Source organism: Triticum aestivum, chromosome 4A, assembly GCF_018294505.1.
Source record: "Triticum aestivum cultivar Chinese Spring chromosome 4A, IWGSC CS RefSeq v2.1, whole genome shotgun sequence".
Taxonomy (NCBI): domain Eukaryota; kingdom Viridiplantae; phylum Streptophyta; class Magnoliopsida; order Poales; family Poaceae; genus Triticum; species Triticum aestivum.
Window position 1 is genome coordinate 59,214,729 of NC_057803.1, and position 26,930 is coordinate 59,241,658.

Sequence of the window (26,930 nt, forward strand, 5' to 3'; positions counted from 1 at the left end):
AATTGAAATGTTTAAATTGTTGTTGCAATAAATTACTAAGGCATATGGGGATTTACCGGATTCGTTATGTGTTATATCCTGCCCCATTTAAATTGTTTAGATGATGTAGTTTTGTTATGCCTCACTTCTTGCCATGTTTAACAACATTTAATATTGTTGAGTACCTAACCGGGAGTGAACTAAATAATGGAATGTGGTGTTTTGTCAATATGCATCCCGATGCATATTGAGCTCCACTTAACTTGTAGTGTTGTTTGTGCCCCTTGCCATGCCATGCATATTTAAACCGGACATGCATCATACTTGGTTGTGCATCATGCCATGCTTATGTGGTGGTTGTTTACTATGTTGTGTGCTTCTTTCCGGTGTTGTTTCTTCAGGTTGGTTCCGATACCGTCGCGTTTGTGAGGAACCGTTTGACTACGTCTGTTTGTCTTCTTCATGGACTCGTTCTTCTTTCTTGCGGGATCTCAGGCAAGATGACCATACCCTCGAAATCACTTCTATCTTTGCTTGCAAGTTGCTCGCTCTTTTGCTATGCCTATGCTGCGATACCTACCACTTGCTTATCATGCCTCCCATATTGTTGAGCCAAGCCTCTAACCCACCTTGTCCTAGCAAACCATTGTTTGGCTATGTTACCGCTTTGCTCAGCCCCTCTTATAACGTTGTTAGTTGCAGGTGAAGATTGTAGCTTGTTCCATGTTGGAACATGGATATTTTGTTGGGATATCACAATATCTCTTATTTAATTAATGCATCTATATACTTGGTAAAGGGTGGAAGGCTCGGCCTTATGCCTGGTGTTTTGTTCCACTCTTGCCGCCCTAGTTTCCGTCATATCGGTGTTATGTTCCCGGATTTTGCGTTCCTTACGCGGTTGGGTTATAATGGGAACCCCTTGACAGTTTGCTTTGAATAAAACTCCTCCAGCAAGGCCCAACCTTGGTTTTACCATTCGCCACCTAGCCTTTTTCCCTTGGGAGTCGCGCATCCCGAGGGTCATCTTTATTTTAACCCCCCGGGGCCAGTGCTTGTCTAAGCGTTGGTCCAAACTAGAGCCCCTTGCAGCGCCACCTCGGGGAAACTCGAGGGCTGGTTTTAGTTGTACGGATTGCTTATCCGGTGTTGCCCTGAGAACGAGATATGTGCAACTCCTATCAGGATGTCGGTGCATCGGGTGGTCTTGCTGGACTTGTTTTACCATTGTCGAGGATGTCTTGTAACCGGGATTCCGAGCCTGATCGGGTCTTCCCGCTAGAAGGAATATCCTTCGTTGACCGTGAGAGCTTGTGATGGGCTAAGTTGGGACACCCCTACAGGGATTTGAACTTTCGAAAGCCGTGCCCGCGGTTATGGGCAGATGGGAATTTGTTAATATCCGGTTGTAGAAAACCTGAAGTTGACCTTAACTAAAATACATCAACCGTGTGTGTTACCGTGATGGTCTCTTTCCGACGGAGTCCGGGAAGTGAACACGGTGTTGGAGTTATGCTTGACATAGGTAGTTCTAGTATCACTTCTTGATCATAGTTCTCCGTCCGTGCTTTGCCTTCTCTTCTCACTCTCTTTTGCGAACAGGTTAGCCACCATATATGCTAGTCGCTTGCTGCAGCTCCACATATTACCTTTTACCAGTCCTATAAGCTTAAATAGTCTTGATCGCGAGGGTGTAAGATTGCTGAGTCCCCGTGACTCACAGATACTTCCAAAACCAGCTTGCAGGTGCCGTTGAACCGTGCAGGTGACGCAACTGATTTCAAGGAGGAGCTCTATGAAGATCTTGTCCTTTATGTTGTTTCGTTCTAGTCGATCAGTAGCGGAGCCCAGTTGGGGTCAATCGGGGATCTGTGTAGCATTTGGGGTAGTCTTCTTTTATTTTGGTTCCGTAGTCGGACCTTGATTGTATCTGGATGATGTAATGCTTTATTCATGTAATTGTGTGAAGTGGCGAGTGTAAGCCAACTATGTATCTCTTTCCCTTATGTATTACATGGGTTGTGTGAAGATTACCTCACTTGCGACATTGCTTTCAATGCGGTTATGCCTCTAAGTCGTGCTTCGACATGTGGGAGATATAGCCGCATCGAGGGCGTTACAAGCCGTGTCCGCGGTAAAGGACTACTTGGTTGCCTATACAGTTCATAGACAAGTTAATGGTTACTACTAAAAGACTCAAGATAAGTGTGAGTACCGAGGATGGCCCTCTCATAGGATGACGAGGGAGGATCCCCGGTGGAGTATTGTGTTGGTGATTAGTGGACTCGTGTGTGAAAACTGTTTTACTAGTGGAGTCCCGTAGGATAGCTTAGCCAAGGGTCAAAGCTGGCTTGCTGCAATAACTCCACCACCTTCTTGAGAATGAGCATGTATAGTAGGTTCTGATGTAAGACTTGTTGAGTACCTCTGTACTCATGTTTGCTTAATTACTGTTTTCAGACAATAACACCGCCCCCTCCGATGGGTTCTACATAGACCTTGATGTTGATGAGTGACTAGCCACCCAGGTGGTGATCCTGGCCATGGAGGGCCCTATGTAGATAGACAGGCTTCGAGAAGCCTTCTTTCTTTCTAGTGTCTGTACTCAGGCTAGTTGCTTCCGCATGTGCTTGTATGCTTGTATGACTTGAGTGTCGGGTCATGTGACCCCTACCTGTATGAACATGTTATGTATGGCTCTCTGGAGCCTTTAAACAAAGTACTTGAGTTGTAGAGTTTTGTTGTGATGCCATGTTGTATGTACTCATATCGGGCATATTGTGTGTATGATTGAAATGCTCGGTATGAGTGGGATCTGACAATCTAGTTGTTTATCCTTGGCAGCCTCTCATATGGGGAAATGTAGTCTAGTGCTTCCTGAGTGATAGTAGTCTGCTACAGCCCGGTTCACCGGAGTCCTGCTAGCCCAGCACTACTGCTCTGGACACTTGACTGGCCGGCATGTGTTTCACTTCATTCCTATGTCTGTCCCTTCGGGGAAATGTCACGCAGTGACATCCGGAGTCCTGCCTAGCCTGCTACAGCCCGGGTTCCCCGAAGTCCTGTTAGCCCAGTGCTACAGCCCGGATTCACTCGCTGATGACCGACATGTTCGATATGATTCATCTATGCCTGTCTCCATAGGTCTGTGCTGCTTTGGGTTCACGACTAGCCATGTCGGCCCAGGTTCTCTGTCATATGGATGCTAGCGACACTATCATATACGTGAGCCAAAAGGCGCAAACGGTCCCGGGCCATGGTAAGGCGACACCCGTGGGATACCGTGCGTGAGGCTGCAATGTGATATGAGGTGTTACCGGCTAGATCGATGTGACTTGGAATCGGGGTCCTGACACGCGCGGACCCTGCGGGTTCGAGAACTATGTAGACATGACCAAGACTCATCTCCAGTCAATAACCAATAACGGAACCTGGATGCTCATATTGGTTCCTACATATTCTACGAAGATCTTTATCGGTCAAACCGCATAACAAGATACGTTGTTCCCTTTGTCATCGGTATGTTACTTGCCCGAGATTCGATCGTCGGTATCCTCATACCTAGTTCAATCTTGTTACCGGCAAGTCTCTTTACTCGTTCCATAATACATCATCCCACAACTAACTCATTAGTCACAATGCTTGCAAGCCTTATAGTGATGTGCATTACCGAGAGGGCCCAGAGATACCTCTCCGACAACCGGAGTGACAAATCCTAATCTCGATTTATGCCAACTCAACAAGCACCATCGGAGACACCTGTAGAGCACCTTTATAATCACCCAGTTACGTTGTGACGTTTGGTAGCACACAAAGTGTTCCTACGGTACTCAGGAGTTGCATAATCTCATAGTCATAGGAACATGTATAAGTCATGAAGAAAGCAATAGCAACAAACTAAACGATCATCGTGCTAAGCTAACGGATGGGTCAAGTCAATCACATCATTCTCTAATGATGTGATCCCGTTAATCAAATGACAACTCATGTCTATGGTTAGGAAACATAACCATCATTGATTCAATGAGCTAGTCAAGTAGAGGCAAACTAGTGACACTCTGTTTGTCTATGTATTCACACATGTACTAAGTTTCCGGTTAATACAATTCTAGCATGAATAATAAACATTTATCATGATATAAGGAAATATAAATAACAACTTTATTATTGCCTCTAGGGCATATTTCCTTCAATTACTCCACACATCGACCGACTCCTGCCTGCATCTAGAGTATTAAGTTCATAGAGAACAGAGTAATGCATTAAGTAAGATGACATGATGTAGCAGGATAAACTCAAGCAATATGATGAAAACCCCATCTTGTTATCCTTGATGTCAACAATACAATACGTGTCAGTTCCCCTTCTGTAACTGGGATCAAGCACTGCAAGATTGAACTCAAAGCTAAGCACTTCTCCTATTGCAAGAAAAACCAATATAGTTGGCCAAACCAAATCGATAGTTCGAAGAGACTTGCAAAGATATCAAATCATGCATATAAGAATTCAAAGGAGATTCAAATTATATTCATAGATAAGCTGATCATAAATCCACAATTCATCGGATCTCGGAAAACACACCGCAAAAAGGTATTACATGAAATAGATCTCCAAGAACATCGAGGAGAACATGGTACTAAGAATCAAAGAGAGAGATGACGCCATCTAGCTACTAGCTATGGACCCGTAGGTTTGTGGTAAATTACTCACGCTTCATTGGAGAGGCAATGGTGTTGATGTAGAAGCCCTCTGTCATCGAATCCCCCTCCGGCAGGATGCCGGATAAGGCCCCTAGATGAGATCTCACGGGTACAGAAGGTTGCGACAGTGGAAAAGTGTTTTCGTGGCTCTCCTGGTGGGTTTGGAAATATTTGAGAATATATAGGTGGAAGAAATAGGTCGGTGGAGTCACGAGGGGCCCACAAGGGTGGGGGCACACCCTCCGTCCTTGTGGCCACCTCGTGGCTTCCCTGACGTGTACTCCAAGTCCTGTGGATGTCTTCTGGTCCAAGAAAAATCATCGCGAAAGTTTCATTCCGTTTGATATTCCTTTTCTGCGAAACTGTTAAACAAGGGGAAAAACAGGAACTGACACTGGGCTCTAGGTTAATAGGTTAGTCCCGAAAATAATATAAAATAGCATAATAATGCATATAAAACAACCAAAACAGATAATATAATAGCATGGAACAATCAAAAATTATAGATATGTTGGAGACGTATCAGCATCCAATGATTCTCAAAAGAAATAGCTTGGCATTAGGTATAGCGACTCCAAAAGTGATACAGATAGGCACATGATCCGAGGTGACCCATGAGGAAGAGGTAGCTGAAGTGTTCAAGAATGCTAAATTCCAGTCTGCGTTAATAATCACGTGGTCCAGCTTAACCAATGTCGGGTCTCTGCACTTATTAGACCAAGAGAATTGCCTGATAGCAATGTTGACATCAATCAACCCCTGACTACTAATCCAATCATTAAAATCTTCCATCAAAGACCAGTTGATGCGATCATTGTTCTTCTCGAAAGCATAGCGGTACATATTGAAGTCCCCCACCACCATCCAAGCACCAGTAACCCAGGTGGATATTGTTGGGGAACAGAGTATTTCAAAAAATTTACCTACGATCATGCAAGATCTATCTAGGAGATGCATAGCAACAAGCGGGGAGAGTGTGTCCACGTACCCTCGTAGACCGAAAGCGGAAGTGTTTAGTAACACGGTTGATGTAGTCGAACGTCTTCGTGATCCAACCGATCCAAGCACTAAATGTACGGCACCTCCGCGATCAGCACACGATCAGCTCGGTGATGTCCCTCAAAGTCTTGATCCAGTTGAGGCCAAGGGAGAGTTCCGTCAACACAATGACGTGGCGACAATGATGACGAAGTTACCGGCGCAGGGCTTCGCCTAAGCACTATGACGATATGACTGAGGTGTGTGACTGTGGAGGGGGGCACCGCACACGGCTAAGAGAAGACTTGGTGTGTCTTTGGGGTGCCCTCTCCCACGTATATAAAGGGGGAGGAGAGGTGGCCGACCTAAGGGGAGCGCGCCATGGGGGGAGTCCTACTTGGACTCCCGGTCCAAGTAGGATTCGGCCCCTCCCCTTTCCTATTCCCACTAGGAGAAGGAGGGAAGGAGGAGAAGAGAAGGAAAAGGGGGGCTGCCCCCCCCCAACCCTAGTCCAATTCACATTGGGCTTGGGGTGGGGGGCGCGCGACACCACCTGGCCGCCACCTCCTCTCTCCACTAGGGCCCATGAAGGCCCATTAACTCCCCGGGGGGTCCAGTAACCCCCGGTACTCCGGAAGATGCTCGAACCTTTACGAAACCATTCTGGTGTCCAAACATAACCTTCCAATATATCAATCTTTATGTCTCGACCATTTCGAGACTCCTCGTCATGTTCGTGATCACATCCGGGACTCCGAACAAACTTTGGTTCATCAAATCACATAACTCATAACACAAATCGTCATCAAACGTTAAGCGTGCGTACCCTACGGGTTCGAGAACTATGTAGACATGACCGAGACACATCTCCGGTCAATAACCAATAACGGAACCTGGATGCTCATATTGGTTCCTATATATTCTATGAAGATCTTTATCGGTCAAACTGCATGACAACATATGTTGTTCCCTTTGTCATCGGTATGTTACTTGCTCGAGATTCGATCATTGGTATCATCATACCTAGTTCAATCTCATCACCGGCAAGTCTCTTTACTCGTTCCGTAATGCACCATCCCGTGACTAACTCATTAGTCACATTGCTTGCAAGGCTCATACTGATGTGCATTACCGAGAGGGCCCAGAGATACCTCTCCGATACACGACGTGACAAATCCTAATCTTGATCTATGCCAACTAAACAAACACCATAAGAGACACTTGTAGAGCATCTTTATAATCACCCAGTTATGTTGTGACATTTGATAACACACAAGATGTTCCTCCGGTATTCGGGAGTTGCATAATCTCATATTTTGAGGAACATGTATAAGTCATGAAGAAAGCAATAGTAGAAAAACTAAACAATCATTATGCTAAGCTAACAGATGATCCCGTTCATCAAATGACAACACATGTCTATGGCTAGGAAACTTAACCATCTTTGATTAACGAGCTAGTCAAGTAGAGGCACACTAGGGACACTCTGTTTGTCTATGTATCCACACATGTACTAAGTTTCCAGTTAATACAATTCTAGCATGAATAATAAACATTTATCATGATATAAGGAAATATAAATAACAACTTTATTATTGCCTCTAGGGCATATTTCCTTCTGATATGCTGTCAAGAGAGCTGAAAACTACGACACTTATGGATCGAAGGGAGCAATTCTTTTGGTTTATATTCGATCCGCTTTGTTGCACCGGATCTTATTCATGTGCTAAGCGCTTGGAGATGGATTCCCATCCTCCTCCTTCTTTGTTGTCTGCGAAGAACCCCCCCCCCCCTTGTAGCATCACAGGTCACCGCTTGCAACACCACCGTGTCATTCTGCTCGTAGCAGGACGCCATCACACACGCAACACCAACAACTTCATGGCGGTGCAGCTTGGCTCGCATCATTGTGTCCATTGGCAACACTGTCATATGGCCTATCATGGTATGACGTCTCTCCGATCGTAACCTTGGCCATCACCGCTTGCAACATCACCCCGGTTGCCACCTAGCAGCAACAGCCGTCGCCGTGTGCAGAATCATCGGACAGCCGCCATTGTCATGGTTCCAAATCCGACAATAAAAGGGGTGTATGAACGGAGCTTGATCTACTAAGATGCAAATGGGTGACACAAGATCATATACAGGGGTCCAAGCCCCTCATGGTGAATGTAAAAACCCTAGTCCTGTCTCTCTGGGAGTTGTTCTTGTGTATGAATATAAGATTACAATGGTTGCGGACCCTTGGCTCAAAACCTCAGAAAGGCTTATATAGAGCCTGACATGCACCAGGGTCCATTGGCTGCTCATAGGTGCTACTAAACGACACATTGAATACCAGTAGTTTCATGTCCATTATGAGTGAAAATGGACGCCTTAAACAGCTATGGAAGCGGCTGATAATGCTCAAAATTTATTGCATACTGAAGCCTTGTGCAATAACTCCTCTCTGAATGCTTTTGTCCGTTGGACTGCTATGAAATCCAATAGGTTACACCCCGAGTGATAAAGCTCCTGACCAAAGATGACCCCCCGACTAGTGTCTACTTCGACTGGGCCGCCACCACCTGTTGCTGGTGTTTAGCTGGTCCTTTACATTCATGGGCCTGGGCTTGCATTGACCTCTTAGCCAGTCCTTATGTTGCCATAGGCGCGGCCTACCACAAAGGAAGTGCATTCCAACTGACTGTCGGTCTTGAAATACTGTCGAATTACCTATAGAGAGGCCTCGACGGACTCAAAAGAACCTTCTTGAAAAGGCAAGTTAAAAAAAGTTGTGGAAAGGCTTGGTGATACTTGATCACCTCTCGAAAGAGGGTGACTAGCGGCCCAGACGAGGGTGTATCATGAAACCCGAGTGGCGATGTTGACGAGTGGTCTAACTCTTACGAAGAGATGTCGGTCACTATCCCTGAGGAACGTATTTTGATCATCAAAATGGGATCCAAACCTGTGAAGTTCGGTATTTGGCTATTTATTTAGAGTCCAATCCATGCCACTAAGGATGCTTAATTTGTCCCTTGTCAAGGGTGTCGCCGAGTAATCTGACAACCTTGTTAAGGTGGAGTATCAGCACCCAAAGTGCAGAGCTGGTCTGTACCGACTGACTGGTCACTTAGATTTAGGTCGTGCCTGGGCACAAAACATCTGCTAGAGTGAAGCTATGCAAAATTTTGTCGTGCATGGGCACAAAACATCTACTCAGGTAAAGTCACACGAAATTTTGTCGTGCCTGAACACGCTGCTAGAGTGAAGTCACTTGGAATTTCGTCGTGCCTTAACACGGAACATCTGCTCGAGTGAAGTCACTCGGAATTTCATCGTGCCTTAACACAGAACATCTGCTCAAGTGAAGTCACTCGGAATTTCATCGTGCCTGAACACAGAACATCTGCTCGAGTGAAGTCAGTCGGAATTTTATCACGCCTGAACACAAAATATCTGCTTGAGTAAGTCACTCGGAATTTCATCGTGCCAAAAGACGGAACATCTTCTCGAGTGAATCCACTCGGAATTTCAACGTGCCTGGACACAGGATATCTACTCGAGTGAAGTCACTTGGAATTTCATCATGCCTGAACACGAAATATCTATTTGAGTGAAGTCACTCGAAATTTCATCTTGCCTGAACATGGAGTATCTGCTCGAGTGAAGTCACTTGAAATTTCATCATGCCTGAACACGGAAGATCTGCTCGAGTGAAGTCACTTAGAATTTCGTCATATGCGAGCATGGAACATCTACTCGAGTGAAGTCATTCAAAATTTTGTCGTGCCTAGACATGGAACATCTACTCGAGTGAAGTCACTAAAGAATATCATTGTGCCTGGGCACGAAACATCTTCTCGAGTGAATTCACTCGGAATTTCATCATGCCTAGACACGGAACATCTACTCAAGTGAAGTCACTCGGAATTTTGTCATGTCTGGACACGGAACATCTGCTCAAGTGAGTTCACTCGAAATTTCATCGTGCCTGGTCATGGAACATCTGCTCGAGTGAAGTCACTCAAAATTTTGTCATACCTATGCATGACATCCTAACGAATCTGATTCGACACACTAGTCCTTGTATTTTGCATTTCCTTTTCCTATGGGGGCGCGATCAGCGAACCCATAGGGTGTCTCCCCTGAGCCTCTATCAGACTGAATAATTCTGGCATAGGCTTAAGTTTTTTTTCTTCTTGGCCACCGGGAGCGTGATCACCGCACCTAGTGGGTGTAGCCCCTGAGCCTCTATCAGACCGGGTGAACCTGATGGAGGGTCTCCTTTATATTGTTGGGACATGCGTTGCACAATACCTTTAGGCCAAGTAAACATAGTAAAAATTTGCTGCTACATCTCACCAAGTGATTGTGATGCCGAGTGAACATTTATATACATGGTTAATTGTTTTAAATTGTTTTTGTGCAGCCCTCCTGTGATGTCTCAGTGAGATCAGAGATGATGCAACCCCGGGTCTGGCCTCAGAGTGATCAAGTTAGCACGTCGAGGCACATTGCGTGTCATAACTTCACAATGGTTACTAAAATGAAAGTTGGACTCAAAAACTATGCACATGGCACTAAAACAAGCATATAAGATTAGCCGAGTGTAAATGCAAATAAAAAACTTAAGCTCTTTGGTTGTATTTAACATTATCATTATTTTGACTTGATTTTCTTTGATCCTTGTGATTAACCTTTTCGTGAGTCGGCGGACCATTAGCTTTTGCTCTTGCCAACCAGACAAGTTGCGACCGGATTGGAGAAAAAGAGTGAGCGTTAGATACCGAGCACATTTAGTTAGACGTCTCGTGAAAAAAAAACCGAGTGACAAACATGTCGATTGATGATGCACCCAGTGGGTGGAAATTAAGAAAAAGCCACCCAACAAAAAAGTACATGCAATTCCGAATGAGCCGCAACACTCGAGGGTGATGCCCCCGAGTGTACTGCAGCCCTCAAAGGTAGACTGGTCAGAAACTTAATAATACAGTTGAGGAACTAAAAATTTTATTTCATCAAGTCGGAATCGGGTGTGGGTGAGGAGCAACTCCCGAGTGACGCTCGGAAGATGCAAAAAACAAACGCTCCAATGAGTGAAATATGCTATTTAATCACAAAAGTGACTTAGTTGTTTCATGCCCCATAGCTTGGTCATGCGGTCTGAGTTGTTGAAGCGACTATACCAAGAAGTGGAGTCCTCGAAGGAGTTGACCTTGAGAACGCAAAGTTGGTGATGGCGATGTTGATATCGGTCGTGTCAGAGCCAGAGTTGGTTGTCTGTGTTTGAAGTCGACGTAACGACGAGGTTGGTATAGCAAGGTTGCGGTGCGATAAAATCAGTGTTGCGAGGCCCGAGTCCACGGAGCGAAGAGGTCGTGCGCAATTGAGGAAAGCGTAACTGCGAGTGTGTATCTGCATTGCTATGGTTATTGATACACAAGCAACTTAGGCATATGCCGTCCGTTTGGGTCTTGAAGTTGCTCTAAATACCTAAAACTATCACGTGCAGTGTAGGGGACAACTTTTTTTTTGTTGAGGATCTGAGTAGGAGACAACTTGGCAGTGTAATCCTGAGACAGCACGACATTCCCACGGACGCACCGGCGGAAGCAGCCGCCTTCTGTTTCGATCGGAAACGGGATCGTTCGTAGTACAGTTCTAGAACGTGGGTCCTCTCCCCTCACAGAAAAAAAAAAGAACGTTGGTCCTCTCCTGCGGGGGGTCCACGGATCTGCGCTGACAGCAGGTGGGGTCCCCTCGGGTGGTGCATGTGCACCGGGCGTAGCCGTAGCTCCGCGCTCTTTGCTTCCTCACCAAGCTCGTGAAGTTCAAATTCAAATGAAGCGATCGGTCTGTGAGGTGAGCTCATCCTCCTGCGGCACGGCACCCCCATTCCCCTCCCCTTCCTCCCCGCTGTCGACGGCCTCACGGCTATATAACCAAGCCAAATCAGAGAGCACCTAGCCGTGGCCACACACACACACACACCCACGCGCACGCCATGCCGCCCACCATGCTCGCGCCGGTGCCCACGAGGCCGCGCTCCCACCCCTTCCGCCGCCGGAGGGACGCGGCGGCTCCGCTCCCAGCCCAGATCGCGGCGGCGATGGCGGCGGGGAAGCGGCCCGCGGAGTCCTCCACATCGGCCTCCTCCTCCTTCCGCAGCGAGGTCGTCTCCACCACCACCGCCACCTCCTCCTCCGCCGCCCTCGCCGCGGCGCAGCGCCCGGAGAAGAGGCCGAGGCGCGAGGACTCGGGCGACGCGCGGCCCGCCGCCTCCGAGTGCTCGGAGGTCATCGGCGGCGCCACGGCGCGCCCCGCGGAGGTCGAGGCCTCCGAGTCGTCGTGCCTCCGCTCCGTCCTCCATCCCGACCTCGCCTGCCCCGAGCTGCTCGCCGACGACGCCGAGGCGACGGAGTACTCTTCGGCCTGCGACGAGCTCACGCAGTCCGACGCGGAGGAGGAGGTGCTCAGCGCTCCCAGCCCCTGCACCGACTACTCCCTCAGCCCCCTGCTCGACACCTCCTCTTCCTCCTCCTCCGAGGACGACGACGACGACGACGACGACGCCCCTTCCTACACCTTCTCCCTCTTCATCGACTACGCCAAGCAGTTCGTCCCCTGTGTGCAGCACAAGGCGCACGCCGTCGCCGACGCCGTCCCCATCCCAGAGGTGAGCCGGTTCCACGCAGTTCCTCTTAAAATCTGTTTGAAATTGGGTCTCTCTGCGAGAGTCAGTGCGGTGTTTGATCTGATTTGTTGGTTTCGTTGGAATGTTTGTGTCAGTGGAAGCAGTTGGATGACTTGGAGGACGAGGAGAGCTACGAGCAGTTCCGGCGGCGCGAACGGCGGGGAGTGGTGGCGTGCGACTACACAGAGGTGTACGCCTCCATGTCAGGCAACTCTGGCCGTCACGTCGTGGAGCAGCGTTCTGTCATGGTCAACTGGATCATCGAGGTCAGTGTACACCACCACTGTACTCTGCATTCTACATGTATACCGCGATTCCACTTTAGTTCAATTCCAATTTGTGGTACAAGCTCGCCTTACAGATTTACAGTCATGAGTTGGTATTGTGCTGGTAATTTACGTGACACTGTACTGCAGATTCAGTGTTGGTTTAGTTCTCTGAATGATATCTGTTCTAAAAGCACTGTGGTTGTGTGGCTTACCTCTAGTTTGTTTATGTGTTCGGCGTGCTGAGGCAGCAGATCCAGCTATGCATTTTCTTAAATTTTGCAGGGGATAGTTGTCTACTGTCGAAGATGTTATTGTTTTTTTTAGAGAAAAAGGGCCTAGCCCCGGCTCCATTGAATCATCAATGAAACCCAGCAAGTCAGGGTCATGTAACAAGTGTTATTACAACGCTTAAAAGGAAAAGCAACAACATGCCAGGGGGAATAACACCCCCCTTGGCGGGAGAAACAATCTGATTAGTAGATTGCTCACAGACATTGTTTGTTGAGCAGAGTGATCCTGTGTTATTGTTTTTTTAAACTGTTTTGACAGTGCGAGCACTTGAATTGCGTGTCTCGCCATTAATTTTGAGGAGGTGTTTATTTTGACATTTTGACAGTAAGAGTTTGAAAAAGGAAAATACCTCATTCAGTGTTTGCAATTTGATTGGCTTATGGTCTTCATGTCTAGGAGGCACATTATAGCAATCAGGATACCAGCATCATTTCTGTGTAGATATGCAACTCTTGAGTACATTGTCCGTATGTGCCCCTTTTATACCATTACATTCAAATCTAAGCTTCTGTGTGCACTTGATATTTGCATTGAGAACTTCTGAGAATACTGTCGGCACCGTGTTTTCACCTGAAGATTTTGATACGCAACTAGATATTAAAATGGTAATAAAATGATGAGATCCTTGTAGATAATACTATGAGGATTTGACTGTTCTCAGATAAAAATGTATCTGCAACTTGCAAATAATATCTGTTTCCCATGAATTTTGTAGCATGGGCATGTGACAGAGCTGCAGCCAGAGACATTGTTCCTGGGAATTGGACTGATGGACCGCTTCTTGACACGTGGATACCTAAAGGGCTCTAGGAATGTGCAGTTGCTGGGCATTGCCTGCATCACCCTAGCCACCCGCATTGAAGAGAACCAGCCATACAATAGGTATTGAGCTCCCTTGTGCTACATGTTCATTCTGATTCAGTAAAATGTGTGCATAATATATTTTCTTATTCCCCCCTTTCAGTATGAGTACTTCTGCAGGTTGGTAGTAAGATAGGATTGTCTTGGTTGAACGTTTGTACCATATTTGGCATATTATACATTGCTAACTGAAATAATGCTTCAAGCATCCCTGCAACAAAAGAAGCTTCAAATAAATGCGTCCTTTTAATTCAAGTCCCAAGTTTCAGCGTAGTTTCCTATTCTTCCCTCAGATGGTTGTAGTACAATACTGTTAAATCCTAACTAAGCTCTTGTATGATGCGTTTTCTTCTCTATTTGCCAGAGCTCATTACAGTTTAACTTAGTTGAGCATTTGATAGACCTTAGCAACTACAGTAGCAAGTGGTCAGGGGATACCTTGATTTTATTGAAAGCTGCCATTGGTTGATCCCGTGGCAAAATCATACAAACATGTGATAATAGCTCATATACAGTGGCTACTTTTCTCATTAAAGGCTTATCGCTGCATGCTAGTACTTCACAATTTGTCACATATCTACTTACATTAGGAAATGTTGATGAGCTGGGCATTTTAGAAATTAACTTTCCTAATTCATTCACCTGCAATCAGGTAGCTCTCACCGACCACTTGAGCATAGTAGTTAGCATCTTGGATTTGGAACCTAAAAAATATGTTCATAGTTATATATCCATTGTAGTGAACTGAAGCATTGTACAGGTGATTCTGTATCCATTATGACTTGCGTAGACAGTCCTTTGCCAGAGTTTCATATATTTTTTCCCATGTAAACCTATTATGCATCAACTTTCTGGTTGCACATGCTTACATAACGTTGCAAGAGAACCCCTTTCATCTAAAAATAATAATGTTGCAAGAGAAAGCAGAGCCCCTTTTGTGGTTTTGTTGAAGTTTTTGAGCCTGAATACAGGTGAGTATTTTCTTATTCTTGACCACGTCTGAAGAAAAAATAAATATGCCGCGCACGGTACTATGCAGAAACAATAGGGTACTTTAGAACAGCATGTGACATATTCTTCTTTACCAGTCCACCTATTTACATTGCACTGCAGTATCATTGTTGAACTTCTGAATTAATTATCTCTGGGATCACCATTTGTTCCTTCATCTTTGTCTCTACTCAGGGCAATGTAATCTCACTGTGTGTGTCATCTCTTTCAGCATCATGCAGAAGTCTTTCATGGTGGGGATCAACCTTTACAGCCGGAGCGAGGTCGTGGCCATGGAGTGGCTGGTTCAGGAGGTCCTCGACTTCCAATGCTTCGTCACGACAGTCCACAATTTTCTCTGGTACTACACGTTTCCTGCATTCTCGTCTGTGCCAAGCCGAGCAAAACTGAACGAGAAGCCAACACTGGCAGTTCACTTTTCTGTTTCCTAATTCTGCAGGTTCTATCTGAAGGCGGCAAAAGCAGACGACAAGGTGGAGGATCTGGCCAAGCACCTGGCCCTGCTCACACTTCTGGACCATAAGCACCTCGCCTACTGGCCCTCGACCGTGGCAGCCTCGGTGGTGGCCCTTGCCTGCCTTGCCACTGACAGGGAGTCCTCGTGCCATCGGGTAATGGAGGTAAATGCTCTCAACTCCACCATCAAAGCTATGCATTTCTCCTATGTCTTCTGTCGTCAGAGAAGACTAGAAACGCCTGACCGCTTTGCCCTTAATGTGATGCAGACTCACTCGAGGACCAAGGACGACGATCTGCCTGAATGTTTAATGGTTCGATCCCTCTTCCCTCGCATTCTTTGTTATTGGTACCATGAACTGAACTGTGCTCTTGACAGTGTGCATAGACTTACGTAGCTGAACTTTTTGTGCTGCCACGGCGACTAACATTCCTTCTGCTGTGCAATCTTTTCATGCAGAGTCTGGAGTGGCTGATAAACTATGCTTCGTAGTACCCGGGGCTCACAGGTTGAGCATTCTATCTAATCTTCTGCTGATCGACAGTACAGCGTAGCACAGCCATTTAGCAACAACGGGAGAGTGTACATGCCATTAGTTTGCACAGCGGGATAAAATAAATGAGGACACGGCAACATGTTTATCGCTGTAAAGGGGCAGATCGTGACTGCAGAATTTCGTACTGAGGTGGTAAGTATAGCCTATAGGGAGAGCTGTTGTGGTCATGTGTCTTTTGCATCGTCAGCTAGCTCTTTGTGGTCAATTAAGGTTGGGTGTTGTTGTATTCCCCGACTGCCTTTTTCCTTTTTGGGTCAGTGAATATTGTTTAAAATGGATCTACGGCTCAGTAAAAATGGTCTTGTTTACTGTCAGTGTATAAATGTGTCAGCACTAGTGCTCTGTTGCCGACAAAAGGCGCATTAAGGAGCAGACAGGAGAAGAAGGGGACAGATACTAAGTGGCAGGCCGGAAGTTAACTCAAACGTTTGGGCCGTTGGCCCATCTCGTAGGGCAAGAGGACCCCCATGTAATAGAGTGCGTTAAATACCCAGTAGCTGAGCCAGAGAAGGCAGCGAATTGTAATTTGATCTCGATCCCCTCTCAGACTCTCCCTTCTTCCTTCTTCCCCAAGCTGTACCTCTCTTCTCCCAATCCCCATTCCAATCTCTACGAAAGTACTATGTATCCTTGAATTCGTTCAATAGATCGTGAGCAGAGGGTTTTGTACATCACAATTGGTATCAGATTTAGGTCGATCGGCGGCGAGATCGGGCTCGGCGGTGGTCGGGTTGGGTTCTCTAGTAAAATCCCCGTCTGTTGTCTGTTGGCTGGGTCTGCGGCAGCGGAGGGTGGTCGCAGTTCTTCGGCGGCACGGGCGGCGTCTTCGTCGGCGGCGGTGAACTATTCGGCGGCGGATCGATGGTAGCTCACGGTTGCACTCAGATCCTCTGGGTGTGTGAAACTTCGGTGGGCTACTCGGTTGGCGCTGCACGGCGGGGTTCGGAGTCAGTTGCAGAGGAAGGGGTTAGCGGCTGCTGTAAAACTCCCTGGTACTCGCTGATTCCTGGTAGGCGGTGAAGCTGGCGACTACGGCGCCCCCAAAGCCGAATCAGCAGACACGTCTCGTGGTGGATGCCATGGAGACCATCGAGGAGCGGGTGGGAGAACAGCTGCAGCTTCTGCAAACGGTGGGCGACAAGTTGGGTAAGCTAGATGATCTATTTAGTCGCTTGGATTCCCTTGATCAGCAGTTCACGGCACAGGCAGCACAGATGCATATTGTTCAGAACAATGTCACTCTCATGATGAAGTCGATTGGGGAAATTAGACAGGAGCAGGCAGCAGCTGCTCGTGAGTCAGGACCAAAGCAATCTCCTCCGAGCACGTCCACCAGCGATGGCATTTTGGGTACGCCACCGCAGCATAGGCAGTCGGCCGTTCCACCACCTGTGTTTGTGACTCAGGCTGGGCATTCTGCAACAGAGCATTTTGGGACCGAAGTTCAGTCGAAGAAACCATGGATGCCCAAAATGGATTTTCCCCATTTCGAGGGAGAGGATGTTCGTATCTGGCTAGATGGATGTGAGGCCTACTTCTCACTGTATGCTATCCCTGAAGAATTCAAGATCACATCAGCTACGCTGCACCTGTCTGGTGATGCAGTAAATTGGTTCCATGCATACAAGGCTCTGCATCAGTGGCCGTGCTGGAATGAGTTTAGGATGGTAGTTATGCAGGAGTTTGATGTGAATGTTCATCGCACAAAGATGAGAGCTCTATTGTTACTTAAACAGACCAGATCAGTGGCTGAGTACAAATGGGAGTTCACCCAACTAGTGTATCAACTTTTGTTGTATGAACCGACAGTGAGTGACACATTTTTTGTGATGAGGTTCACTTTGGGCCTCAAGGAAGAACTCCGGGCTGCTGTTGATATGCAGCTACCCATTACTGTTAGTGAAGCAACTCCATATGCATTGATCCAGGAAGAGATAGTACAGCGTGCTCGCTCCAACAGAAGTTTTACTACCAGAACTGCCTTCTTCAAGCTGGACACACGCCCAAGCACTCCACCTGCTGCAGAGCTATGGAAAGCAAGGAAGTTGAAGGAGTATAGGCGCACTAATGGCCTGTGTTTCAGTTGCAGGGACAAATACACACCTGGTCATACTTGTGTGAAACCACCCACTCCTACTGCAGTCATGGCCATGACTAGTGCAGCTGAAGCCATTTTGTCAGATTATATACTTGATGCAGTAGAAGTACAAGAAACTGCTTTGCAAGAAATGCACTTGTCTGTCAATGCCTTGTCTGGAGCTGATCACCCTAGAACATTCGCTTGCGAGCTCTTATTGGCAATCAAGTGGTACTTATTCTCCTAGACTCAGGTAGTACTCACAGTTTCATGGATTCAGCGCTGCTACCCAGAATTCAAGTGACACCACAACAACTGTCCAAAGAAATCTCTGTAACAGTGGCCAATGGAGAGAAACTGTTGTGTAATTCTGAAGTGCCCCAGCTCAACTGGTGGATCCAGGGACACACATTTGAGTATGATTTTAAAGTTCTTGATTTGGGAGGTTATGATCTCATTTTGGGCATGGACTGGTTGGAAGCTCAAGGGGAAATGACATGTCACTAGAGAAACAAATGGATCCAGTTCAGTCACAAGGATAGTCTGGTTAAGCTGCAAGGAATTCTTCCGCAGTCTGCAGAGGACATCAAGGATGTCACTCTAGAACAAACTATGAAATGGCACAAAGGCAATGATATTTGGGCAGTGGCACTGATACAACCAATATGTGATAAAAAGCCTGACCCTGTTCCTGATCCAGTACAACCCTTGTTACAGGAGTTTGCAGATGTCTTCAAAGAACCTACTGAGCTACCACCCTCTCGAACTTTGAACCATGCAATACACTTGTTACCAGGGGCCGCTCCTGTCAACTCCAAACCTTACACATACTCACCACTGCAGAAAGATGAGATTGAAAGGCAAGTTGCAGAAAATGCTTAAAGCTGGTACTATCATTCCCAGTCTCAGCTCTTTTGCTTCTCCTATCCTATTGGTAAAAAAGAAAGATGGATCTTGGAGATTTTGTGCAGATTATAGGAAGCTAAATTCCATCACTGTGAAGAGCAAGTTCCCAATGCCAGTGGTAGATGAGCTTTTGGATGAGCTTAGTGGCACTAAGTGGTTCTCCAAGTTAGATCTCAGGTCAGGATATCATCAAATTAGAATGTTACCGGAGGATGAACACAAAACAGCTTTCAAAACTCACAGTGGACAGTATCATTTTAGGGTGATGCCCTTTGGTCTTACTAATGCCCCCTCCACTTTTCAATGCATCATGAATTGGATTTTTGCTACTTACAACAGAAAATTTGTTCTTGTCTTCATGGATGATATCTTAATCTTTAGTGAGACCCTGGAAGAACATTTGGAACATCTCAGAATAGTGTTTCAAACCTTAAGAGAGCATCAGTTCTTTGCTAAGAGTACCAAATGCACTTTTGCACAACAATAGTTGGAATATCTAGGGCATATCATTTCTGACAAAGGGGTTCAGACAGATCCTGAGAAAACTTTGGCTATGGCTAGGTGGCCTACTCCTCAGAACGTGACTGAATTAAGAGGGTTTTGGGGGCTCACGGGATATTACAAGAAGTTTGTGCAAGGATATGGTATAATTGCTAAACCACTCACTCAACTACTGAAGAAACAAGCCTTTGCTTGGTCCTCAGAGGCCCAGGAAGCTTTTGAGAAACTCAATGCAGCGATGATGACTACTCCTGTATTAGTGTTTCCTGACTTTGACCAGCCGTTCGGCATTGAAACAGATGCATGTGCTACAGGAATTGGTGCTGTGCTCACTCAAGGAGGACACCCTGTTGCCTTTTATAGCAAAGCTTTGGGCATCAAAAATCAATCTCTGTCCATCTACGAAAAGGAGTTTTTGGCAATTATGATGGCTGTAGAAAAATGGAGAGCATATCTACAACGAGGTCCTTTTATTATCAAAACGGATCATCAAAGTCTGTGTCAGTTGGAAGACCAAGTCCTTACAACTGATGTTCAGAAAAAAGCCATGACCAAGTTAGTGGGGCTGCAATTTTAGTTTCAATACAAAAAAGGCAGTGAGAACTTAGCAGTCGATGCCTTATCCAGAGTAGGGCACTTACTGGCAGTGACCACTACTTCCACCAGTAGACGTGTGTGGCTACAGGAAGTACTTAATTCATATGAGGTGGACCCAGATGCTCAAACGCTGCTTCATAAACTAGCTATTTTTGCTGCTGATACATCAGAGTACTCTCTGGAGAAAGGTGTGATCAAGCATCAAGGCAGAATATGGATTGGAGCAAATCAAGCATTGAGAACAAAACTCATTTCTGCCTTTCATGCAAGTGTTGTGGGGGGACACTCTGGCATCCAGGCTACATATCAAAGAGTTAGGAAACTGTTTGTGTGGACTGGGCTGAAACAAGATATCATTGATTTTGTTCATCAATGTGTTGTGTGTCAACAAGCAAAGCATGAACATGTGAAATCTCCCAGATTACTTCAACCACTTCTTGTACCTGACGGACCTTGGCAAGAGATCACCATGGACTTCATCGAAGCTCTACCAAAATCTGAGGGCTATAAAGTGATCTTAGTGGTGGTTGATAGACTAACCAAGTATGCTCACTTTATCCCCTTGAAACACCCTTTCTCTACTCCAGTGGTAGCGAAAGCATTTCTACATACTGTGGTTAAATTGCATGGACCACCCCATACTATAGTTTCAGATAGGGACAAGATCTTTACCAGTCACTTTTGGAAGGATTTGTTCAAGATTTGGGATACTAAATTGCTCATGAGTACTGCCTATCATCCTCAAACAGATGGGCAGAGTGAAAGAGTGAATCAGTGTTTGGAGATGTTTCTCAGATGTGCAGTACATGATACTCCAACAAAATGGCATTCATGGTTACCCTTAGCAGAATTCTGGTACAATACTAATTTTCATTCTGCTTTGGAGTGCTCCCCTTTTAAAGCTCTCTATGGATATGAACCTACTTATGGAGTGTTTCCCTCTTTGCTTACCTCTGATAATGTTGAAGTGGAACAGTGGCTTAAGGAACACCAGGCACATACATCTCTGCTGAAGGCGCACTTACTTAAAGCCCGGACGAAGATGAAACACTATGCATATCAGAACAGATCACCCAGGATGTTTTCGGTGGGAGACTCGGTGTATTTGAAGCTCCAGCCATATGCTCAACACACTGTAGTCAACCGACCATGTGCAAAATTAGCATACAAGTTCTATGGGCCTTTTGAAGTTTTGGAACAGATTGGACCGGCTGCTTACAAACTTCAGCTACCTATAGCAGCCCAGATCCACCCCGTGTTTCACGTCTCTCAACTCAAAGAATTTGTACCAGATCATACACCGGTCTTTTCCACTGTGCCTGCCCCAGTTGATTTTTCCAGTATGGACATGCAGCCAGGTATGATCTTCGACAGGAAATTTGTCAAAAAAGGTGACCGTGCATTGTTGCAGGTTTTGGTACAGTGGACAGGACTTCCAGCCAAGGCAGCCACCTGGGAGGATTATGATACAATCAAGCTTCGCTACCCTACTGCTCCAGCCTGGGGTCAGGCTGAATCTCAAGAGGGCGGCACTGTCAGCACTAATGCTCTGTTGCTGATGAAAGGTGCATTAGGGAGCAGACAGGAGAAGAAGGGGACATATACTAAGTGGCAGGCCAGAAGTTAACTCAAACGTTTGGGCCGTTGGCCCATCTCGTAGGGCAAGAGGACCCCATGTAATAGAGTGCATTAAATACCCAGTAGCTGAGCCGAAGAAGGCAGTGAATTGTAATTGGATCTCGATCCCCTCTTAGACTCTCCCTTCTTCCTTCTTCCCCAAGCTATACCTCTCTTCTCCCAATCCCCATTCCAACCTCTACGAAAGTACTATGTATCCTTGAATTCGTTCAATAGATCGTGAGCAGCGGGTTCTATACATCACAAAATGGTACTTTTTTGCCCGGTTATGGTTGTCATTATGACTCTTGAGAACCGAAGGTCTCGGATTTTAGATTTTGGGATGAACGGGATGATACCCTCAAGCAGATGTGTATGTCTTAAGATGGATAAGGAGATGTGCTTGTCCTGAAGATCGCCGAGACAAAGAAAATGCCCAGTTTGACCAATATTTTTTTTCTAAACGGAGGCAAAAGTTTTACCTCATAAATTAATTAAGAAAAAAAGAATTGCCCAGTTGATTTAAGGAAAATCGGGTGAAAACCTACACAGACGAAGCACGAGCTAACTACTCACATGACAAGAAAACCCCAGAACCGCATAGTCGGCCCTTGTCAAACTCTCTGAATGCACAACATCCACAAACCCTGACATTGTTACTTCGCCAAGTGAATCCCGACAAGAACACCTCGACATAAGACACCATGCACCTCCCAATCCAAGTGGAAAGGCCAAGAGACCGAAGATCATCCATCAAGCAACCAGAGACGCCTTGCCTATAACGCCACTCTTGCTTTTGCCCACCTTCTTTTGTTTGCCCCTTATTGGTGTCCCCGTCAGGAGGCAAGCAATTGACCTGCCCAAACTAGGTCTAGCAACCTCCACGCTAGCGAGCAAGTCACAAAGTTCCTTCGCGAAGAGAGCATCTGGATTTGGAGTAGGTGCCAACACACTTGGCTCAATGGCCATGCCACTCGCAGGAATCACCTGCTCGATGTCGTAGATGAGGAAAACGCGGCAACATCTGAAACTCCGCGCTCCATGGCTAACACCTGACGCCCAATGGACTTAGGCGAGTGAGAGATTGCACTGTCCAAATCACTACCCTCCTCCGCATCAACTATCAGGATCGACTCCTGGGGTGATGCCGGTGGCAAAGCCACACTCGAGATCTCAGGAGGGTCTACCTGCAGTTGCTTGATGCACAAAGGCAGAACCGGTCCCCCACACAACTCCCGAAGCTCGGGCATGATCTGTAGCATTGGAGTCACAACAACATCATTGTCAAGTCCCTCAGAGGCTAATGACGGTGAGCTGGCCCTAGCACGAGGGGAGAAACGACCATGAAGCTCGTCTCCCCTCTCAACCTTGAAGCTGCCATTGGGCACAACCAAAGGGTGCAACACATGAGTAGTCTGCAACACATGCGACGTCAAGGAGAGCCCACCCAGGCCTCAACTCACTCCATGAAGCTATCCATCCGCAACATCCAACCTTTCATTGAGTCAACAGCGTCAGTGGCTGGACCATTTTCTCAAGCTGAAAGGAAGCCATACCAAGGAGCTCAGAGCGTAGCAGCTCGGTCCTGCTTCTCCAAAGCGGGCCGCATCGAGATATCCGTCGGGGCCATGGAGCCAGCAGGAGCAGAAACAATCTATGCCCAAGAATCACGACAAAATGTCTACGAGAGGGGTGGGGCTTCTTTCTGGACCTTGTAAGGAGATGGAGCTTGTTGGTGTCCGACAGGGAGGCGGGGCAATGATGAAACAGTAGGTCTCCCCAAGAAGCTGAGGGGACGCCAGGCATTGCGGCACTCATGCGCCTGATACAAATTATGCAAAAGAGAGTCAATCCTCGTTCGGTTTTGGGACACCGAGCTGAATGGACATTCCAGCTCATTTCCACCACCTGATCCAGCCATGATGGCAAATGCCTGTGGCGTCGTCGTGGCATTAGTACGCCGCCAAAAACTTCATCGAGCAACCATGGCAAGGATATTCACATCATTTGCCATTGTCACCGGCGCTAACACCACACGCCACCTCCACAAAGCCACACCATAGTAGAGAATCGCTGCTGCCCACCACTACACACAGTCTCCATGCCGCAACCACCCAAATCAGGGCAACAAAGAGACAAAGAAGCAACAATGGCAACACTACGGGTCCCTCCAGCCAAAACCATCTCCAAAATGATGCCGAACCACAGCGTTGGGAGCGCCATGATGAAGGCTAGGTGAAGGTGAACTCCGATGGGGCTATTTCTAAACATGGAGAGAAAGGAGCAGGAGGCATTGTGCTTAGAGATCACAACAATGGCTTTCTGGCAGCTGTCTATCATCACTTTCCAAATGTTGTTGATCCTAAAGCTTCGAAGATACTGGCTTGCAGAAGCGGTTCGCATGTGGCAATGGAGATAAGTGCAACAAGAGTTCACGTGGAGCTTGATGCTCAAGGTGTGGTAAACATGCTACAACAATTGAGAAAGAATCTCTCCGCTGCAGGTCCGTGGGTACAAGAGATCAAGTCTCTTCTTGGGACATTTGCTGAGAGCAGATTTCGTGGGTTCGGCGAAGTGCTAATATTGCCGCGCATAAGTTAGCTAAAGTAAGGGTAGGTGATGAGTTGTGTAAGTTTTGGTTGGGGGTTTTCCCAGACTTTGTTCTTGATGTTATATCGGATGACATTCTGAGGTTTGAAGTTTAAATAAAGCGGCAACTTTTACCCTAAAAAAAAGAGGGTACCCGACACATATGACATCATCGTCCGTCATAGGAAATTCGAACCCGTGGTTTCCCTTGGAGCAATGGGGGCCAGAAACTACAGAGGAGGAAAATTTAGCGAGATGAGAGCTATTCTCAAGTGAGATATAGCTCCCGTGAAAAAAATGTACGGTGAATCCTTTTAGCATATGCTGACCTTTTTTATGGAGTATATACAATGAACTATTTTTAGTATGTTGAACATTTTTTAATATACATGATTTTTTTAACACGAACTTGAAAATAAAATAAAATCATCTAGTAAGAGGCGGTTTATGGAGAAAGAAAAGAAAAATCTTGAGCTCGCCAGATTGGGCCTGCCCATTTTACGCTCACTTCAGGCTTCTCGTTCGGACGCTTCCAGTTCCGCTTCGCCTTGCCTTCTGCGCCGCCGCGCCGGACCAACCTCGCTCCGTCGTCCAAACCAGATGCCCCCGCGCTTAACCCTCCTCCGCCGCCTCTCCCCACGGCGACCCCAACCTCGCCACCCTCCTCGCCGTCCTCCGCTCGCCGGAGGCCTCGTCCACGCCGCTCCCGCGCGCCCTCTCCCGCGCCTTCCCGTCCCCGTCGGACGCGTTCCCCCTCCACACGCTCCCCGACCTCCTCCCGCGCCTCCCCTCCCCGCTCCTCTCCCTCCGGTTCCTCCTCTGGCGCCTGCCCCCCTCCCCGCCGCTCCCCTCCCCGCACACCCTCTCCTCGCTCGCCGCCTCGCTCCCGGACCTCCCCTCCGCCGTGCCCCTCCTCCTCTCCTCCTCCCCGCACCCGCTGCCCCTCCCGCACTACGCCCTCCTCCTCGGCATCTCCACTCATGCCGGCCTTTTCCCGGTCTCACTCGCCGTCCTCCGCCACATGCGATCCTCCGGCCTCGCGCCCGACGTGGCCTGCTTCCACTCCGCCCTCCGCGCCGCACGCTCGCATTGTGATGTCTCCGCCGTTCTGGACATCATGTCCAGGTCCGGCGTCAACCCGACCGTCCCCCTGATCGTGACCGCGGTGCATAGGCTGGCGTACAGGGGCGACTTCGAAGGTGCCCGCTGTCTGATTGACAAAATGCCTGAGTTTGGATGCGCGGCCAATGTGGTGGTTTACACCGCGATGCTCGATGGGATGCTCGGTTTCGGTCATGTGGATGCCGCAGTGGTGCTGCTGGAGGAGATGGAGGGTGGCAGGCTTGGTGCCGGGTGTGTGCCCAACGTGGTGTCGTACACGTGTTTGGCGAAATGCCTGTGCCGAAAAGGGAGAATGGTGGAAGCTCTGAGTTTGCTGGATAGGATGATAGCTAGAGGGGTGATGCCGAATCGCATTTTTGTGCGGACGCTGATCGATGGGTTTTGCGCGGCCAGGGGGGCTGGCTTGCTTTCGAAGGCATATGATGTGGTGGAGCGATTGGTCGTTGACGGAACTTTGTCAAGCGGGCAGTGCTATAATGTTCTTCTGGTAGGCTTGTCTGTGGCTGGGATGACAAGGGAAGCTGAAGGCCTCGCGCAGAGGATGATGAAGACAGGGGTGCAACTGAGCCCGCTCGCAGGAAGTGCAATGGCGAGGGAGCTGTGTCAGAGGAAAATGTGGTTGCATGCTTGCTGTTGGTTGAGACTGATGGATGAGAATGGGGTGCTCTGTGATTCTGATGTCTATGCTGGCGTGTTGCTGGGGCTGTGTCAAGAGGGGCATGTCCTTGAGGCCTCGGCGTTGGTGAGGAAGGTCATGGATAGGGGAATACGGATTGACGCTTCTTGCGCTGATTGTTTGGTGCAGTTACTGAAGCAACATGGTGATGAGGAGCTAGCATCACATGTATTACAGTATTAGGATTGAGGAGATCCTCTGAAGTGATGTCACTTTGAGCATTGTGTGGCTCTGTGCTCAATTCTTGTAGAAGATGGTTTGAAGAACAAGAACAGTGCAGGGAAAAAATACATTCATTGGAGGACCTGTTATTTTAACATTCTTGTGAGTAGATTGCACGATCTGCTATTTTTCGTGGAAGAGAAACCCCTGCATTTATCAAAGCTATCACAATAACTCTAGATATCTGCGGAGAGGGAAGCAAATTATAGCAATTAGAATACCTGCATCAATTTTATGCACATGTGCAATTCTTTAGTGCATTATGTGTATATGATATTTTTTGTGCATATCCATGCAAATGCAACCTTCTATATAAACTTGCTTTTTTTCCAAGGGAAATATACACCCGGTATTTGTATCGAGACATAGAGAACTTCTGAGAATACTATCACTGCTGTGTTTGCACCTAAAGATTTTGATACATTTATGCAATTAGGTTATTAAATGATAAATCATTGTATTATACTATTCCCCAAAAGGCTTTCTTTTTGGAGGCAAGATTTTTACTCGGACAAGAGCTCATATACAAGCAACTGCAACAGGATTATTGTCTTAACATTATTTGTTCCTTTGTTAGCATGGGCAATTGGGCATGTGACGAAGCTGCAGATGGAGGCAGTGTTTATGGGGATTGGACTAATGGACACGCTTCTTGCCGCATAGATGCTTAAACGGGGCTCTAGGAATATAAAGTTACCGGGTGTTGCGTGCATCACCCTGGTCACCTGCATCGAAGAGAACCAAGCATACAATTGGTAACTATTTCCCTTGTATGACATGTACATTCTGTTCCAGTATAATTGGTGCATGATACATTTTCTAATTACCAGCTTCAGTTGAGT

At 47.1% G+C, this 26,930-nt stretch overlaps 1 protein-coding gene and 1 pseudogene across 1 annotated transcript; both read left to right on the top strand.

Moving 5' to 3' along the window:
• Positions 1 to 11,516: 11,516 nt before the first annotated feature.
• LOC123081752 (cyclin-SDS-like) lies at positions 11,517 to 16,089 on the top strand. The gene is made up of 7 exons (XM_044504285.1): positions 11,517 to 12,318; positions 12,432 to 12,602; positions 13,612 to 13,778; positions 14,980 to 15,108; positions 15,208 to 15,388; positions 15,494 to 15,538; positions 15,685 to 16,089. Exons 1-7 carry the CDS (start codon positions 11,647 to 11,649, stop codon positions 15,715 to 15,717), a joined length of 1,398 nt encoding a protein of 465 aa, XP_044360220.1. The 5' UTR covers positions 11,517 to 11,646; the 3' UTR covers positions 15,718 to 16,089.
• An 8,454-nt stretch (positions 16,090 to 24,543) lies between these two features.
• On the top strand, positions 24,544 to 26,456 carry LOC123085119 (pentatricopeptide repeat-containing protein At5g47360-like; annotated as a pseudogene).
• Positions 26,457 to 26,930: the final 474 nt, after the last annotated feature.

Coding starts and splice junctions, on each gene's coding strand:
- LOC123081752 (XM_044504285.1), top strand. CDS start 11,647: ATGCCGCCCACCATGCTCGCGCCGGTGCCCACGAGGCCGCGCTCCCAC. Junction 15,109..15,207: donor ACAGTCCACAATTTTCTCTG/GTACTACACGTT, acceptor CTAATTCTGCAG/GTTCTATCTGAAGGCGGCAA. Junction 15,539..15,684: donor ATCTGCCTGAATGTTTAATG/GTTCGATCCCTC, acceptor CTTTTCATGCAG/AGTCTGGAGTGGCTGATAAA.